General features: G+C 43.3%; 1 protein-coding gene across 2 annotated transcripts in view; it reads right to left on the bottom strand.

The window, feature by feature from the left end:
- Positions 1-14,517: 14,517 nt before the first annotated feature.
- TECPR2 (tectonin beta-propeller repeat containing 2) overlaps positions 14,518-16,913 on the bottom strand; it is a 45,405-nt gene continuing 43,009 nt past the window's right edge. For both annotated transcript variants that reach the window (XM_035892415.1, XM_035892416.1), the window contains exon 20: positions 14,518-16,683. In XM_035892415.1, the coding sequence (XP_035748308.1) occupies positions 16,526-16,683 (158 nt within the window). In that variant the 3' untranslated portion in view covers positions 14,518-16,525. The remainder of the gene's footprint in view (positions 16,684-16,913) is intronic.

Genomic DNA, 16,913 nt, shown 5'->3' with positions numbered 1-16,913 from the left:
TAAAGCAGTCAGGTCTAACTTGCACATGGAAAAGTGTCTTGAGGCGGGGGAAGAGACAAAGCTTCCCCCCCCCCAGCTCTATCAGCCTTGCTGACAAAGACATAATGAGATTCAGCAGTGGGGAGTTGGTCAGTTGAACTGAGCGCTGGAAGATGCTCCAGCTCCCAAGCTGTGAGGGTAATTACACATTGGAACAACATGACAGGCTGGGCAGGACATCCTACACCTAAAAATGAGCCCGTTAGCAAAACAAGAATTCAAGGCCAAAGCTGCCCCTGTGGTTCCCTACAGCCCTCCCACCAGCTCTCCAGTAATTCACTGTAGCAACCAGAAAAGGTCCCCTCAATACGTTGTGATGGGTCCAAAGTCAGCAAACTGCTGTGCCCCTCCTGTTATTCTAGGACAGAATTCAAGCCTATTACCAAGCCCATGCTGTGATTGCTCTGCTGAAGGTCACTGACGGACCTCGCTACATGTGGCTCGATGATGTGTCTGAGATGCTTCATCTGGAGAGGCTGAGAGGAACTGTGGGCAAACTACACCGGTGACTACACAGATCACTCACCCAGCCAGGTCCAGGCTTGTTTTTCAAACAGAGTCACAGCTTGGAAAGGTGTGGCTGGGGCTTCTCAGGTTTGGAAACAGAAATCCTCTGTTTATAGACCAAGCAATAGTGGCATCAGCTTTCCTCCAGCTGACTTGCCAGCATGGCTCTGTCCTCTGCCACCTTTGGAGCAGAGGGGAGTGCAGGCTCCACAGCCTGTTCAGTTCTCCATCTCTTGGCGATGGCTGCCAGCAAAAATGCCAGTTAGTGCCAGTTGCAACACCATTGACAGGCTTAGTAAAGCAAACATGGACAGTCATTATGCCTCTGCAGAAGAGGCCTGGCAGTGCTGGAGTCAGGGAGCAGGCCACAAAGGTGTGGGAAAGAAGATTCATCAAATCCTAACACCACGAGAGCATGGGGTAAGGATATATACTTAAAAGCTTCTGTCTTACCTGCACATGAGGCAAATGACTCATCTGTACGAAATGTTTTCAAAAGCGTATAAGGCAGTATATAGAGCCAGCATTCCTGAAAATCTTAGTTACAGCCAGTTCCTCTAAAAGGCTACTTTCTATCATGAAACAGTGATGAAATATTGTAAGTATTTCCCATGTGTTGCTCAAGCACTTTCAAAACAAAATATTCATACACTACCTACCTTTTAGTACAAAGGGGTTTTATTTGCCATGACAGGTAAAAAAGGCCTGAAACACTTTCATTCGGAAAGCAAGGGGAGAGAATAAGTACTGGGTTACTTTTATTTTTGACACTTTGCAGTTGACTCCTCTCTGCAGCTCCCTTCGATATTTCAGGAGTTACAAAGTTTAGCTTGTCTAGAGTCTGCTGAAGGAGCTGAAGTCTACTGTAATTTTGAGTAACTCCTTTAAAAGATGGATTTGGGATCTTTAACAGTCTTCTTTTACCCAAAATGAGTAGATAAAGAATTTAAATTGACGTGAACACAAAACTAGGTGGTTTAAAGAGTCTAAAAAATCCCTTGCTATAACATTTGCCTCAGTCTTGCTCTCTGATGTACTATCTTGCCATAAAAGCAGCATCCTTGTTCCTACGATGGTCACAGCCTGGTATGAGCATTGCCAGAGGTGAGCAGTTTAAATTTAGCAGAAGATGCAGGTAGTAAGTACACCTGAAAAATCACTCCCTTCAGGAATATGCATAGATATGGAATATCAAGCCTAACATCAGATTAACACTGAGCACAGCACAAAGAATATCTGCTGCAAATAGGTAAAGGTTTCATACAGCTTCAGAGGGAGAAGAGGAGGGCTGTTGACAATCAGGCTCCTCTGTGTGGACAAGTCTTGCAAACTAAACCAAACAGGCAAGCATTAAGTAAAGGAGAAAAGGAAGCAGGAAACTTCCGAAAGCAAGACCTGCCTGGAGAGGAGGCCTTGGCTGTAGGTATGGCTGCAGTTACAGGCTGGTTTGAAAATGAAGTTGAAAATAGCAAGGACAAAGATCCAGCACAGCAAGACAGAGACTAGAAATGGGCCAGGGTGCCAGGTTTGTTTCCTAATCCCTATTTGTCCTATGTCTGGTGTTCAAGTTGGATGGGTTTTTGACTTGCAATGTAACAAATCAATTGACATCAGCAGATCATTGTGCATTGCATCACCCTGTCTTCAGATCAATGTTCCCAACTAGCCAAACAAAGCTCCCATGCCATGTGCTTAATATTTAAACAGCACTGTAAAACCTTGCAAACCAACTTTTATAACACCTATGTTAATAACAGTACTTCCATCACTGGTTGGTGTCAGCAGCTGCCTGAGGTTAGATCACCATTAATTCCCAGCCTGGCTTCAGTGGTCTCCCCTCCACTTACAATGTGTGAAAAAGAAACTCTGCCTATTACTTGCTCAGACCACATCAAACTGTCCTCTGTCATCATGCACAAGAATCACATCTATGGTGTTGCAAAGCTGCTGCTTGATTTACCCCTGCTCTTTCCACCGAGAAGGTACACGTGCATGTGTAGCACAAGAATGGAATGAGCAGAACTCTCTTGCAAAACATAACTCACATCAGACACAGCAGAAAACATAAATACAGTTTGCAAAAACATCAGAGATCCCCCACTGCTGCTAAAAGAAATGGATCCAAGTTCAGCTGGGATAAAAAGGTTCTCCCTACTTGCCCCAATGACCTCTGCAAGGAATGGTGTATCTTTGCCCAGTGGTTTAGTTGATAAATGGAAAGACCACACAAATCAACAAAGCAAATCTTTAGAAGCCTCAGACGATGAGAAACTCATCAGGTTTAGGAATTATTGCTAAAGTCAGAAGAGTCTAGTCATCTAGTCTAAATTGTGTGTGACACAGGTCAGCAATTCCCATGTTGGGCCTATCACATCTGATTGATTTGCAGCATCTGCTTTAAGTCCAACCTTATTTTACAGATTTTTAAACTGGGGAGCATCCAAGGCTCTCTGAGGAACTTGTGGCTGAGCCAAGCAAAGGTCCCATCCAGATCACCTCAACATCTCGTCTGTCCCTAAACCACAAAACATCCCTTGCCATCAACTCTGCCTCCTCCTTCTGTAGGAAGAATTAATCACTTCCTAATGTGAATGCAAGAATTGACCAGCATGGATCTGAGTCAGCCAGGAGGGAGGCAGAGACCCACTTCAGAGAAGCAGGGAAGGCAGAAGGGGGCTTTGCTCTGTCCCACGCTTGGGTTCCAGCTCTGCGAGCAAGGTTTCAGCAAGAGTCTGAGCAGTACGGCAGGGCCCTGGGTGAGCTCCAGTCATGCCGGCCATTGTAAGGTTACATTCCCTGTACTACCAGTCTAATGGGAAAGACAGTGAAAAACAACCTTCTCCTTCAGGAAAGCGTATTAGGCCCAAAAAGTTCAATTCCCAGATTTAGGCCTGATGCAACCCGTTCTGAGCCATGGCGAGGCACCTGCGTGCCTGGGGCATGAGGGGAGACCACAGGCCAGCCTCCCCTGCCCTGCGCTCCCCACCTGAGGCAAACACAGGGGCAGGAAGCTCCATGGATCTCGAGAGGGAGGCGAGAAAGGCATCAGGGCCAGCCAAGCCCTTCCCTCAGGCTCCTCTGTGGAAAGCAATGGATGGAGGCCAAGGGAAGAGAGAGAGGCTTCCAGGCAGCAAGCACTTGGCTGCACGCCACAGCCAGGCCAGGGAGCAGCTCCCAGCTCTGGGGAGGACAGCATCCCTGCTGCCTGGATGCCTGATTCCTGCCCCTCTGGCCACCAGCACCATGGCTGCGAGGGCAAATGGCCTGTCCTCCCACCTCCTGTTCACACACCAGTGATCGGGCCGCGTCCGCAGACCCGGACTCTGTCTGGAAGACTGGGCAGCCCCATCTTCTCTCTCAGCCAGCAAAGCTCCCCGGCACAAAATTGTCCCTCCGCTCCTTTGTTCCAGCCCCAGTGGTAATTACTGTTTTGATGTAAGGGTGGCTTTTTGGCATCATACTCTTAATATTCAGGCTTTATTTTATAATAATTAGGGTGGTTCTTTTTAATGGTGCAAGTAAGTTACAGTAAACACATTATACTACATCACATTCATATTTTTAATGCAGTGTCATTTTCCTGACAATGTTTGAGGGAGCATTTTAGAGCAAAACCTAAAAGGGTAAGTAATTTCTAACTCACAGTAAGAGAATGAAGTTCCTTGAGGAGCTGAGTTTTCGAACGTCCTTTCCTCCAAAACCGTCTGCTAGCTCTCTCCCACTCCCACAATAAGGAAAGCTATCGATGGTCAGTGACTCAAAGGGACAAGGCAGAAGGATGCAGATTCTCAAACTGATTGCAGTCCTTTGTTCATGACATGCACAGGCAGGGCGATGGCCAAGGGCAGGCTGGACAAAAGTCTTGAACAGGTAAGGGAGGGGACCTGAGAGACTGCAAGGAGAGCAGCACATTGCTTCTTTCACTTACAACGCATCCGCAGGCTCACCCAGCGGGAGGGATGCTGGGACCTTAGGGACCACAGAGCTTGGGAAAATTACCGAGCGCGCCGTAGGGCCACAGCCATCTGACAAGAGCCATCAGAGCTCCCAGTGCAAGTGAGAGGAAACACTCACATGCCAGCAGGAAGAGCATGACACTCCCTCAGGCTTGACTCCTTTGGATGGCTGAGGTTTGACTCAGCTTTGCTGCCACCTCATCTTCCCTGCCAGTAGCAGCACCATGGCTGTGGTTAGACCGAGAACACCCTGGCAGAAAAAAACGCCTCTGAGACAGCCCTGAGGTAAGAGCTGCCAGGAGGGCAGACCAGGTGAGTCACTCACTGAGTCACTCGTTGGACAGAATATTTTGAAGGATAAAACCAGATCGTTTCCTTCAAAGTGAAATGCCAACTGCACAGCTAAGGTAGTGCACGTATCGCCCAGGTTGCCTTTGCTATGGAGAACATTGGCTGTGGTGATGGAGCTCTGTACAACATGTCGGCCAGAGACGGCCAGTTCACATCCAGCAACATCTTCCCCACAGGTCAGCAAGCTATCACCCCATCAGCCACGGCCATGGTACCAAGCTCTAGGTGAAAGACTCGATGTGTATCTCTTCTCACAACCCTTTGCTCCAGCCAGTCTGATCTCTTGGGAGACTGTGGCTTCTCCTGAGGGTTGCCACCTCAGACTGGGTGTGCAGTGGGAGACGTTCCACCTACCATTCCTTCTCTCAGGATTAAAGCCCTCTCGCCCAGCACAGCCTGTCCTGAGACTCTTGTCTGCCACTGGGCCCTTCCAGCACTGCTTACACCCCTGTTCTTAGGGCACAGGGGAAGCACTGGTATGATGATGGGCGAAAAGCATGGCCAGCATTCAAGCCATCCTTCGCTGTTGAAGAGAGTTGGTAAGTCCTGGCTCCTCAATGAGACCAGATCCCTGGGAAAGCACAGAGTAAGATGCACCTGAGGGCTGGGGAGAACAGCATGCCAGGCAGAGAGTGGGGCCAAGCACCACAACACTTGTACCATGAATGCTGTGAGAACTTGAGGTCCTCATTCTTTAGTACAGCACGGTATCAGCTGTGCTTACATACATGTTTAGATATGTCTAGCAACGATATGCCTGCGCTACTGATCCATTGCCCACATGATGAACAGCCAGCTCACATCACATCTCCCCTTTCCAGTTTAGAGAGACACAGAGCAGTTAAATCCCAGCTTCTGAGCTAGAGCTTTTTATCAAGTGATATCATCAAATATTCTTATCACCAGAGATCTCTGGCTCAATATTGCCCTGCGGCTGCCACAGCAGTGGCCTTTAACTCGTCAGGTCTCACAGGCACTCGCTCAACACAAGCTGGCTAGCAGCACACCTTGTCCTGCAATAGTCCATGCTGTACCTGCAAACAGCATTTTTGATTACACAAGCCAGGCAGTTATCAGGCAAATTTTTCTCTCTACTGCGTAGCTAAGCCTGCCAGGGCCAAAAAGAGAACCACAATCCTCTGCGCTCTGCTCAAACTGCAGGACTCTGCTGTGTTCCCATCCTCTTTCCACTTCTGCTAAATGATGGGAAGAGAAGAAAGGGGGAATGAATTGCCTTGCTGCCCGTGATAGTGAGGAACTTTGCAAGATGGAGCCAGGAAGAAGAGGAGAGGAGTAACACAGAGCTGGACTCTGCCCACCTCCAACTCAAAAGGAAAAGCTCTGCTTAGCAAATGCTGTGCCTTTCAGAGGGTGCTAAGCAGCACTGAGCACTTGTTTTGGGAGGTGACAAGTCCCAGCTGGTAGTCTGGATCTGCATGTATTCACCATTTTAGCATTTGTAGTTCATGCATGGAGAAGTGGCACTGTACTGTACCAAACCAAGGATGCAGAGCTGGGAGGGTATTCGGAAGTCTTTTGTTCCAGAATCAAAAGAAGCCTTTCCTGCCTCCTGCTTGGGATTTGGTGCTTTAGAAACTGGTTGCTCAGATACCAAACAAATCTTGTGCAGGCTCCCTGTTAAAACAAAAGCACAGAAATTTATGCAACTGAATCCCTGCTTTGGACTGTGACCTTACCAGGCCCTTTTCATTAATTAGGCTACACTGAAGCTTTACTCAGACCCAAACCTGACACTGATGCAGCTGACTCTGTAGGAGACACCCTTCCTGATGGGACACATACTGAACATGCTGTTTTAATGCAATGTTGACCACAAGCGGCCTTGATAACCTAGGCATTAAATATAGTGTGGCAGAAAGATGCGTGTCCCACCTCTCTCTGGCATCTGTGAAGAAAAAAGCCAGTTTGGCTATCTCCACTGATGGCTTTTAGCTCAGCTGACAAAAGGGCTGCATGCACGGTGATAGCAAGTCTTGGGCCCAGAGCTTATAGAGAACCTGTTTTCTTTGTGGTATCAAAACATGAAACTCTGGCACAACAATCATTTTTGCCCACCTTCCTAGTCCCACAGCCTCTGCAGTGGGAAAACATAGTTCTTTATTGGTTTGTCGCTCACTTTTCTATTACTATAGGATATACTTGCCCTGACCGTCATGCTACTCTCAGCCCCACACCCTCATTGTAAAGTCCAAGCTTGACACCCTGCTGGACTTCTGTTAGCGAGGGTCACCCCACCCTGCTCACCACTTGGGTTTACTCCTTTCTGAGCAGCATTTGGAAACTGCTCCCAAGCACAGTAAGTCTGTCAGCAGCAAACCTTCATCTCGTGTTTCTTGTTTGCCTGCCCTCCTTCTTCATCTGCCTACAGGTAAAGACAAGTTTACTGCTGCTCATCCCTTTGGAAAGTGCTGCTACCACAAGAAAACATGGAGAAATACATGAGATGGATGGCTTTGGTTAAAATTACAGGGGGGGGAAAAAAGCAGGGGGGATGTTACAACACACAGCTCAGACCTGTTGAAGACAAAGGCTGATACTAAATGTGAGCATCCACTTGTGGAGGGATGTCCTCTGGGAAGAAAGATTACTGAAACCAGCACCTAGAGCTTGACAAAAATGGATTTCCTACAGAAGTCTAACCATTTTCCTCTTATAAATCTGCCATACTGTTGTAATGTCAAATCATCAGTGGTCAAAAGAATCCCTCTCATCCTATGCTCTTGACATACTGATTCTGAAAACAAAAACAAGCAAAACCCCACTTATGTTACAGCTATTACAAGTGATGTTACATGTATTACAAGCCAGCTGGTTGCTTTTGTGCCTCCTCTACAATCAAGAGCACTATTTTCACACAGGCCATCAACAAACCCTGAATGTTCTCACATATAAGCCAAAATAGCTGGAGGACTGATTTGCAGAAGTGATTTGCAGAGTGTCCACAGTATCAAATGACATCAATGGAAGATGTCACCATGTTCTGCACTTTCAAAAGACCTTTCTGCTAACACCATTCAGATCTACCAAACAGAACACAAAAGGACCCAAGAGTACTTAAAGAAGGGAAAAGAAGGTGATACCACCTACATAAAAGAATCAGGCAAAGCAATAAAACATTAAACACCTCTGACAGGTGTTCTCATCCCTTCGTATCATTACAGGTATCATTCCCTTTGTCCAGTCTTAAATGCTTCACAGAACAGGACTGTCACCATTTCTTGACAACAGCACAACCTCATAAGCTTTATTGTGAGGAAATGTTTCCTGCCATTAAGCCTGATTTTCCTTTCCTCATTCTTCTTCCATAGGTCAGAATTATTCTTTTCAGCATTCCCTGAAACCATCGTATCACCTCTACTCACCCTAGCAACTATGGGTTAAGGCAGGTATTCTCTAAAGGCTCTTTGACTTCCCCAAGTCGTTATCTCTGCTCAGTTCATTATTTAGTACTGGTTTTCTCAGAAGTTCATTCCTGCAATTCAGGTGCTCCCAGCTGTTTGTGGTAACCTGGATGTGAACACATCAATATCAGAGGGAAATGAAACTACGTTAGCACTATGCAACACAGAAGAGCTTCAACCCGAACCAGGACCAGAACTGCAAATATTACACAAAACCTACTACACAGGTCCCCCTGTGACTTGCCTATCTTTTGAAAAGATATGCTCCTGTTTCCCAACCAGTGGCATAGTATGGCTTCCAAAGATATTCCTTACTTATCCAGACTACAGTAAGGCCACTGGGATAGAGAGGGGAAAAAAAAAAAAGATCATTTCTTCCCCAAGCATGACCCATGTTAAAACTTTTTAAGTCACTGCCAAGGAAGCAAGATGCTCAGTACCTGGCTATCACTTCATACAAAATAGATGCATTTGTTTTGCAAAATCACTTGCCTGGGATGGCTTCCAAAACCATCCCTTACTTGGCTGAACAGAAGCAGAGTTTCCTCTAGAGATGTCATATGGTGAAGCCTTAGATCCTACTAAAGATGTTCCTGAAGCCATATCCAGATCCATTCTAGTGAAAGCTTTGCCATGGATTTATAGTGGACTAAATATGAAAGACAAGCATTCCGATATTCCCTACTTGCCCAGCTGTGTTTTCACAAAATAATCCAAAGATTTTCTTTCATCACAGTATGATTATAACCGTAACCAGCATGTCTTGAACTTAACATGACAACTGAATTCAGATATTGTAAATCTGCTATTAGGAAAACAGCTAAATATAAGCCAAGAGACCAATGATACCAATGTTAATAAACAAAAATAAACTTATTTTCAATAGCTGTCAGATTATTTATCCTTTTTGGGAAAGCAAGAATATGTACGCATTTCTACTGCAGCAGTGCTTCAGGAGCAGTGATTCTCAAACGATGGTCCATCGGGCACTGACAAGTGGATCATATTTGGTTTACAGAAGTGTACAACTTCTGCAGTGCTCGTTAGTAAAAGCTGGACAGAAAAAGCCCAGGAAAATCTGCAAGGCAGTTTTAGTGGTGACCCAGGTCAACCCACTCAATAATTTGGGGAATCACTATTTTAAATTTACTCACATTGTACAAGTTGGTACTTGTAAAACTAACAGATCGATAACTAAAGATGAGAATCTTGAACACAGAAAGCAAATAGGAAAATGATATGCAAATCATCTGAGTACACCAAGTCAGGTCTAATTGTTGGGTCCATTAGACACTGGATTTCAAAAATACCCAGCTCAAGCTGAAAGTCACTGTGACCCACTAAGATCCTTAAAAAGCTGTAGATGGCAGATACAACAAGAGCTGTGCTACTCCCCACAACACTAACTTTTTCAGTGAAAAACTGCATGAAATTTGGTAACATTCAGTATGAAGAGAGCATGAAGGAAGTTTCATTTGCAACAATTGATTGAGGATGCGATTTACATCTGTGCTACACTGATGTGTTCCACCTTGGGTGACTTGAGAAATGGTAGCAGGGAACCCTAGACCTAAAGCAAGATCCTCAGAGACAGACCTAAGAAACCACCAGTTTGCCAATATCTGCAAAAGTCTCCTATTATCCACCATGGAAGCTGGCAAAACTCATAAGGTAGGAATCATACGTAGGCAATGGGCCTGTCCACGTTGCCCAGAGCAAATGTGCTATGGGAGATGCTGAAGTCTAGCTCTTAGCAGCACAGTTCTGCAGAGGCAATATTCTTCTTTAGGTCTCTGAACCTGACAGTAAGATAGATGCCACACTGCTCCTAAAACTGGCTTTCAGAAATCACTGGATGTATGACTGCGAAACTTAGGGATTGAACGAAGCGTGGCCTTTTATGTGAAAGCTGAGCTCACCTTGCTCAGTATGCTTTGGAAACTCAGCTGGCAAGATACGGCATCTCTTGCCCATTAAAAAAAAAACCCCAAACCCAAACCCAATCAACCATCTGTCACCTTCCATCTTGAAAGTCTTCTATTAAAATCAGGTTTAAGAAGTTACCACATTGCAAGCAGCTAGCAATAGTGAAAAACATGCTGCAAAGGACTATGGACAAGGTTAACAGTAATGCAAAAACCTGCTGGCTTTAACTTCAGTTTTAATAAACAACCAAAGCTTAAGTAGAAGGAGCTGCTTCGCTACCTCCCTGGACCTCAACTCCTGTCCTAGAGCAATTACAAGTGGCAAGGTGGGGTGGCAAGAAAGAAGGTGACATACAAAACACTCAGAATTTCTTCTACACAGTCCTGTGTTTTCTTCCCAGGAATGCTCTTTATGGGCACCCACGTGATCACGTAGCTGTGCACGGAAGGACAGGAGAAAGATCTCTCCACTAGGCAAAGAACAGTATGAAAAGAAGCCAGCAGGCCTTAAAAGCAACAGGATTCAGCTCTCCAACGTATCTGTTCTTAGTACAGACAAACACGCATTTTAGATTTTGTTGTTGTTTTAAACACCCCCCCCATGCTGATAGCACTTTAAGCAACCAGCTAATTAGACCTGAAGCCTGATAGATCTCCTACACAAGTACTTATGGCATCAGTGTTAGTATTTATCAAGGTCAGCATTATTATTACCATAATTATAAAGTGAATGAACAGTGCTAAACCTGTTATTTCAAAGTGTTACACTGATCATTTACCATGTTCTCCTTAACTTAAAAGGACTGGCTTTCACCGCAGCACCATGGAATGAAGTGCAGATGCACCGCTTCTCATGTTTGTTATTTCCAGTTTGGAGTGCTGGGTGCGGCTCACGGAGGGAACAGACTATAGCCCATCTGTTGAGGCAGAGAACGGATTTAGCAAGACAAGCGTGGGAGCTGAGCAAGTAAAATCTCAGTCATCCTAGCAATTACCCTACTTACTTTGCACTTCCCATGATCAGGTGGTTGGTCTGTCCCCTATAACCACCAGGGATGGTGGGGTTTCTTGCTGGCAGTTGCATTTTCCCCCCGCCAGCACAAGCAAATTAATTCTTTTTTTGTACATCCCCCTGCTGCATAGCCAGGCACATGTGCCAGGGAGTCTGCTGGGGGCTTCCCTGATCTTTCCTCCCAGTCTTTCATTTTTTCTGGGAGACATCTAATTAACTTGATCTTTCACCTGACCCATGGGAACTTTGCTAAATTAATCCAGCCCATGGTTAGGCAAAAATACAGCAGCGCAACAACTTCAGCACGGAGTCACATATTGAGTATTCTCATTTCATGCTTTAACAGACGTAACATCTATGTCACTTCTCCATTCTATATACAAGATGCCTACACACACTCATAACAGAGAGCTCCTCCTGGCAAAGGCTCACTATACTGATTAGACTACAGGTCCACAAGAAAAGCATGCAGTCAGCTCGTGCAGATTCAGGATGGTAAGTACAGGATGTTAATGCAATTCTGTACACACCTTCAGGTATGTTTTCTCTGGATACAAGATTCAAAACACAAGTGTTGTAAATTGAAGTCTCCTTCCTTTATCTGCTGTAAGTGAATCTCAGTTGAGGTTATGAGAAAGATATATTAAAAAGTAAGTCACTGGTTTCTTCTATATTGGACAGAAATAGTGAATAATATTTGAAAGATTAATTCCTAACTACAGCTCCACTCAGTGCTATTCAGTTGTGCGCTATTCAGCACCTCTGTCAGAGAATCACAGGCTATAAAACCCAGTACATCTTAGTCATTTCTGTGGACCAAGATAGAAAGGGCATTTTTCAGTTTGGAGGATTTAGTACTTTTGGTATTTTATTACCATTGTATTAGCTTTTAGAGAACAGAAATCAAAGTTTTTATATGTGTGTGTGCACCTACATATATATATATATATATTTAAAAAATGTACTTTAAAAAAGTCCACATTCCATAAGAACATAAAGTTTCCCAACAGATCTTTACTTTTTTCTACAGCTTTTTTTTTTTTTTTTTAACTCACTAGCATCAAGCAGGATTTTAACTTTATGGCTAATACAACTACTTTGATAGACCTATTCAAATAGATTTCCAGTCAGATAAGCTCGAAGACCAAAGGCATCTTAATGGCAATTTCACCCAGCTTCCAGTAGGACACCAGCCACGGTCTTATCTACAAGATTTCCTGCACTGAACCCAAAACCTCGCTTCCCATCTTGAGTTCAAGTGATGAGAAATCCATAGCTATTTATGTGATAAACCTAGAGAACACCATTCAGCAGTCTAGGGAGAGAATTTCATTTATCCAGATATTTTAATGTTTTTTGGTGGAGCTCTGGCAGTAATAATTCATAAAAGTTAGTGACTGCAATGCAGCTTTCACTTTCTGGCAATTAAAATCTACTTCTCTATATTACAAGTTCTCTTCCGTCCTGTTTATGTGAGAGTGGTTATTTTTAACTACAATAACTCATTATCAAACAACGAGGGTGATCTACTTTGTTTGACAAGGGATACATCAGCTTTCTTTGCTGGCTACTTGCCACCATAACACTATTTCCAACATGCGACTTTCACTTTCAGGAAGGCTGTAAATGGAATAAAGGCCGCATCTTGCATTTTACAGCTAGAAATCCTCAATCCAGATCTTATCTCTCTATTCCTGATGACAGGGATGGGATGTGGACAGGGCTGGTCAATGTAAAAACTGAAGACCAGAGATTTGTCACCAAGGTAATGAGGGGATGTCCATACCTTCATATATGATTTATGCTTTTCCAATTGCTAATTAACAAGGCAAAGCCACAGGCATACAGGCACTTGAATTTCAAGCTTTTACATGCAGAACAGCATTTACTGAAAAGTTGTCTGAAGGTTGTTCCTTGCAATCTATCCAGAACTCTAGCAGAAATAACCAGCAACAGCTCACTCATTAAGGAGAGCTTTATGAAAGAAGCAAAAAGATAAGCCAGAACGCCACGCTAGTCTGAAACAACCCACAAGTGCTTTCGAGATACTTGACAGGACTCATCCATTGAGAAACAACCTAGAGGAGTTATGGGGTTCAGACCTTCTGATCCCCACGTGTGTGGGGGGGTGAAAAAAGGGGGATTCTTGTCCATCACATCAAAGATACTCTTTGTACCGGCATGAAGAGTTTGGCATAAACGTCTCTTTGTACCTGTATAAATAAAGCTATGTTTAGACAACGACACAGGGTAATTAAGTGTTCCTCATTATCATTTGCTTAGTGGTAACTGTTTCCTAACAACAGGTCTACTATCTTACTTAATTTTTTTTTTGTACCATTTAACATGATCCTATTCCTTTTTATTACAGGAAGACAAATTAAAACAGGAGTTACTTATACGCCTAAGATGGCTGTTTCACATCAACTCACCGCAGTCACCTGAGCTTCCTTAAGCTGTACGTAAGGATTGCTCCCACGTAACAGCAATGGGCTGGTGCTGTAAGGGGACTACCATTTCCCTGCAGGAGCCAGCAGAAGCAGCTGAACCGGTCTGTCAAGATAAAAGCTGTGATACTTAGCAATGACACTGCCATCTGAATCCGAACAGGATTCCTGCGGCTGGAAGCGAGTTTAAATGTCAGAAGCATCATTAATCATGGCTATGCTTTCTCGTGTGAAGTTACCCAGGTTGCAACTCTTGTCGGGAAACTGTTCTCCCCTCTGGGAAGCAAAGCGGAGATGCTCAGTAAGCCTCAGCTGCAGTTTCAGTTAAAGGCCAGAAACACAGAAGTGTCCACATGAGCTCAGATCTTTTAAAATGCAAGGAAGGGTGCAGTTACAGCACATGGTACAATCACCTGTTTTCTTCTTGAACATTATCTAGCTGTGACCGCACATGTGTACTCTTCACTGAAAGCTAAAATATTTAACATCCAAGTGCAATTTTTGTTTAGCATGTAAGCTGAGAAACTTGTTTACTTCTATTACAGCAAGACCATCTTAATATGGAGGCAATAAGCTTAATATTCAACTATGAGAAGTGTTTAATTGTCTTTGCTTGGAAGATGACCATTTTGCTGGCTTGACACACCCCTCACAATTTAAAAAAGGCTGAAATAAACTTTACAATAGCCAGGTCCTTACATTGTCAATACCATACTGTCTGAGGCAATAGTAGGGGAGGGGTTTCATAAGCACCTCTGTCTTCCACATCAAGACAATTTCCAGACACAGAGAATTCTCTTGTGAATCATACAACAGATGAGTCTTACCACAGTAATTTATTTCTTAAAAATCTAGTTTATTGCACTTGTCTCAAAGCACAAACAAAACCAAAAACCTAAATACAGAAATAAAAGTAAAAACCCCATCCTAGTTTCATTAAAACTACCCTAAAAAGTAGTCTCATAAGAGCTCTTGACACCAATTTAATATTAATGACCATAGCAAGGTACAGTATTATACAGTAAACAAACAACTAGCAAGCTGAAGCCATTATTAAGATGACTTTGAAAAATGTAATACAAAAGGGTTCACTATTAAATAATGCCATTGTACTTGAGCATCTGGTGCTTGGCAGGGCACAGAGAAATACTCACGTCCCTTCTCCAAAGTGATTGACTCAGGAGCTGCCAGAAGGTCCTTTTAAGCTGAATTTCAGCTTCTTTGGGGTCCTCAAGATACCAAGCTATTCTTGCATAAAACAGACTGGGTTACTTCACAAGCTGATTCCATTACAATCCACTGCCAGACAGGCTAAAAAAACCCTCTGGGGTAACCTCCATATACGGATGAGAGAGCAATGAAGCAAACATATCGTCTGTAAAAGGGAAACAAATCTGTCCTCCCTGTAAGACTTAAAGATCAGACTAAGAACTGAGAGCCAGCATCACAAGTGCTACTAAAAAAAAGTGACATAACTTGGTTCTCTCTCCACCAATTCACTTCTCACCTTGCACCATGTTTGTTCCAAGTTTAGTGCAGTACACATAGGAATTACTCTGAAAGAGAACACAGGTTAAAAAGAAAGCACATCCTTTTCCGTATGTATTAAGTTATCAAAACAGAAACATCCCCACTTTTCAACTCCTGCCCTTTTCTGAAGCTGGCTCTTTTACAGTATTGGTTAGCAGCTGCTTAAAACAGTCTGATGATTTATAAGCTTAGAACAAACACAAAATAGCTCCTCCGCCTACATACTGAACTCAAGTTCTCTCATCTATATTTCTATTGCTTAAAAAAGATGAGGTATCTTTCAAAGAAGATTTAGAGTTTAAAGAAAAATAAACTGCAATGATTAACTTAGGTTACTTCCCAGTTCATCACATACCTCTGCTGCAACATCTGTTAAGACACTTCAAAATTTAGCTAACATAGCTAAAAATCAGAATATTGTTAAGTATTTTCTCACAATATCACAATTTTTAATGGGATATATAGGTAATTCTATCAATTACCATTTTTTCTTTAAATACATCTAAGTTTGGTACTCAAAACAATTTGAGTCCAAATGTTAAAGCACTGGCTGGAGGCACAAATACAGCACAACAGGAAAACTTCTTCCTATTCCAAAGTAGGACTTACCCCCAAAATCTGTCAGCTTCCTGATTGCTGCGTGAAATGGGCAAAAGTCCCCCTGATATTAGGTGTAATCCAAACTTCTCCCTTGTGAATGAAGCCAAATTATGACCAAATTTCTGAAAATGGAAGTTTAGTATAGCCTTGCAGATATATATATGGAAATGGATCAAACTAAGTTAATTTCAACACCAATGCTGAGTAATCATGATGTTTTGAGATCTTACTAAGAAATACTTCCATATTTTCTTCCATGCTGCAAGGGAAAATAATTCTAAATATATGTACAATAGTCAGAGAGCATTCCCATCAGTTTGGAGTTCCAAGTACAAGAAGAAATTGAGAAATGCTTAATGTTTCTGCTGTAGAGAAATATTTAATGCAACAGAATTCCTTCTCAAAATAAGTACACATGTATTAGTCTGCATGCTGTTGTGAAATAGTCACTTTCATTGCTAGTAAGATTAACTTAAGAATTATATTTCCAAAGGAGCTTCTACAGTAGTACGGTATAACAACTGCAGTATGCCACACCTACAGAGTCTTCCAAGAGGTAATGGAACAAACATCAGAACTCACAGCTTGGGGGCTATTTAACAGGTCAGTTTTTCAATACAAAAGTGCTAATATCACAGGTCCAATATGAGTGGCTTTTAGATCCAACATTCTGTACATACATTACAGATTCTGTCCTTCTGGTTTTTTTTCACTGCTTCACAAGCTTGAGAGACCTTCATATCACTTCCCATTCATCTTCAAAATCATCAGGGTGAAGCAGAACAGAAGTGTCATTATTTTTCTGCAAACTATGGGAATGGCTAAAGGTCTTAGTGAGGCGCTGGAGAAGGGATCCTGAAGTACTGATCGCCCACAGTTCATCTAGAGGGGTCACTGCAAAGCACAAATTATCCATCTTTTAATTAAGGTAGCAGGTTCCAAATATAAACATTAAATAAACAATATTTGGATCTATTTTCCTAATTACACCCAGAGAAGGTTTTTTACTAATGTGATAAAAGCACCCTTGGTGAAACTCTCGGTCAACAAAGCATTTAGCGTATGCAGCTCTGCCTGCGTATGGTCAGCCTGAGCACCATCACGCAGAAGCAAAGCAGGCATCG

This window comes from Egretta garzetta, unplaced genomic scaffold (genome assembly GCF_000687185.1).
Source record: "Egretta garzetta isolate BGI_Z169 unplaced genomic scaffold, ASM68718v1 scaffold374, whole genome shotgun sequence".
Taxonomy (NCBI): domain Eukaryota; kingdom Metazoa; phylum Chordata; class Aves; order Pelecaniformes; family Ardeidae; genus Egretta; species Egretta garzetta.
This window is presented reverse-complemented; position numbering and strand designations above follow the sequence as displayed.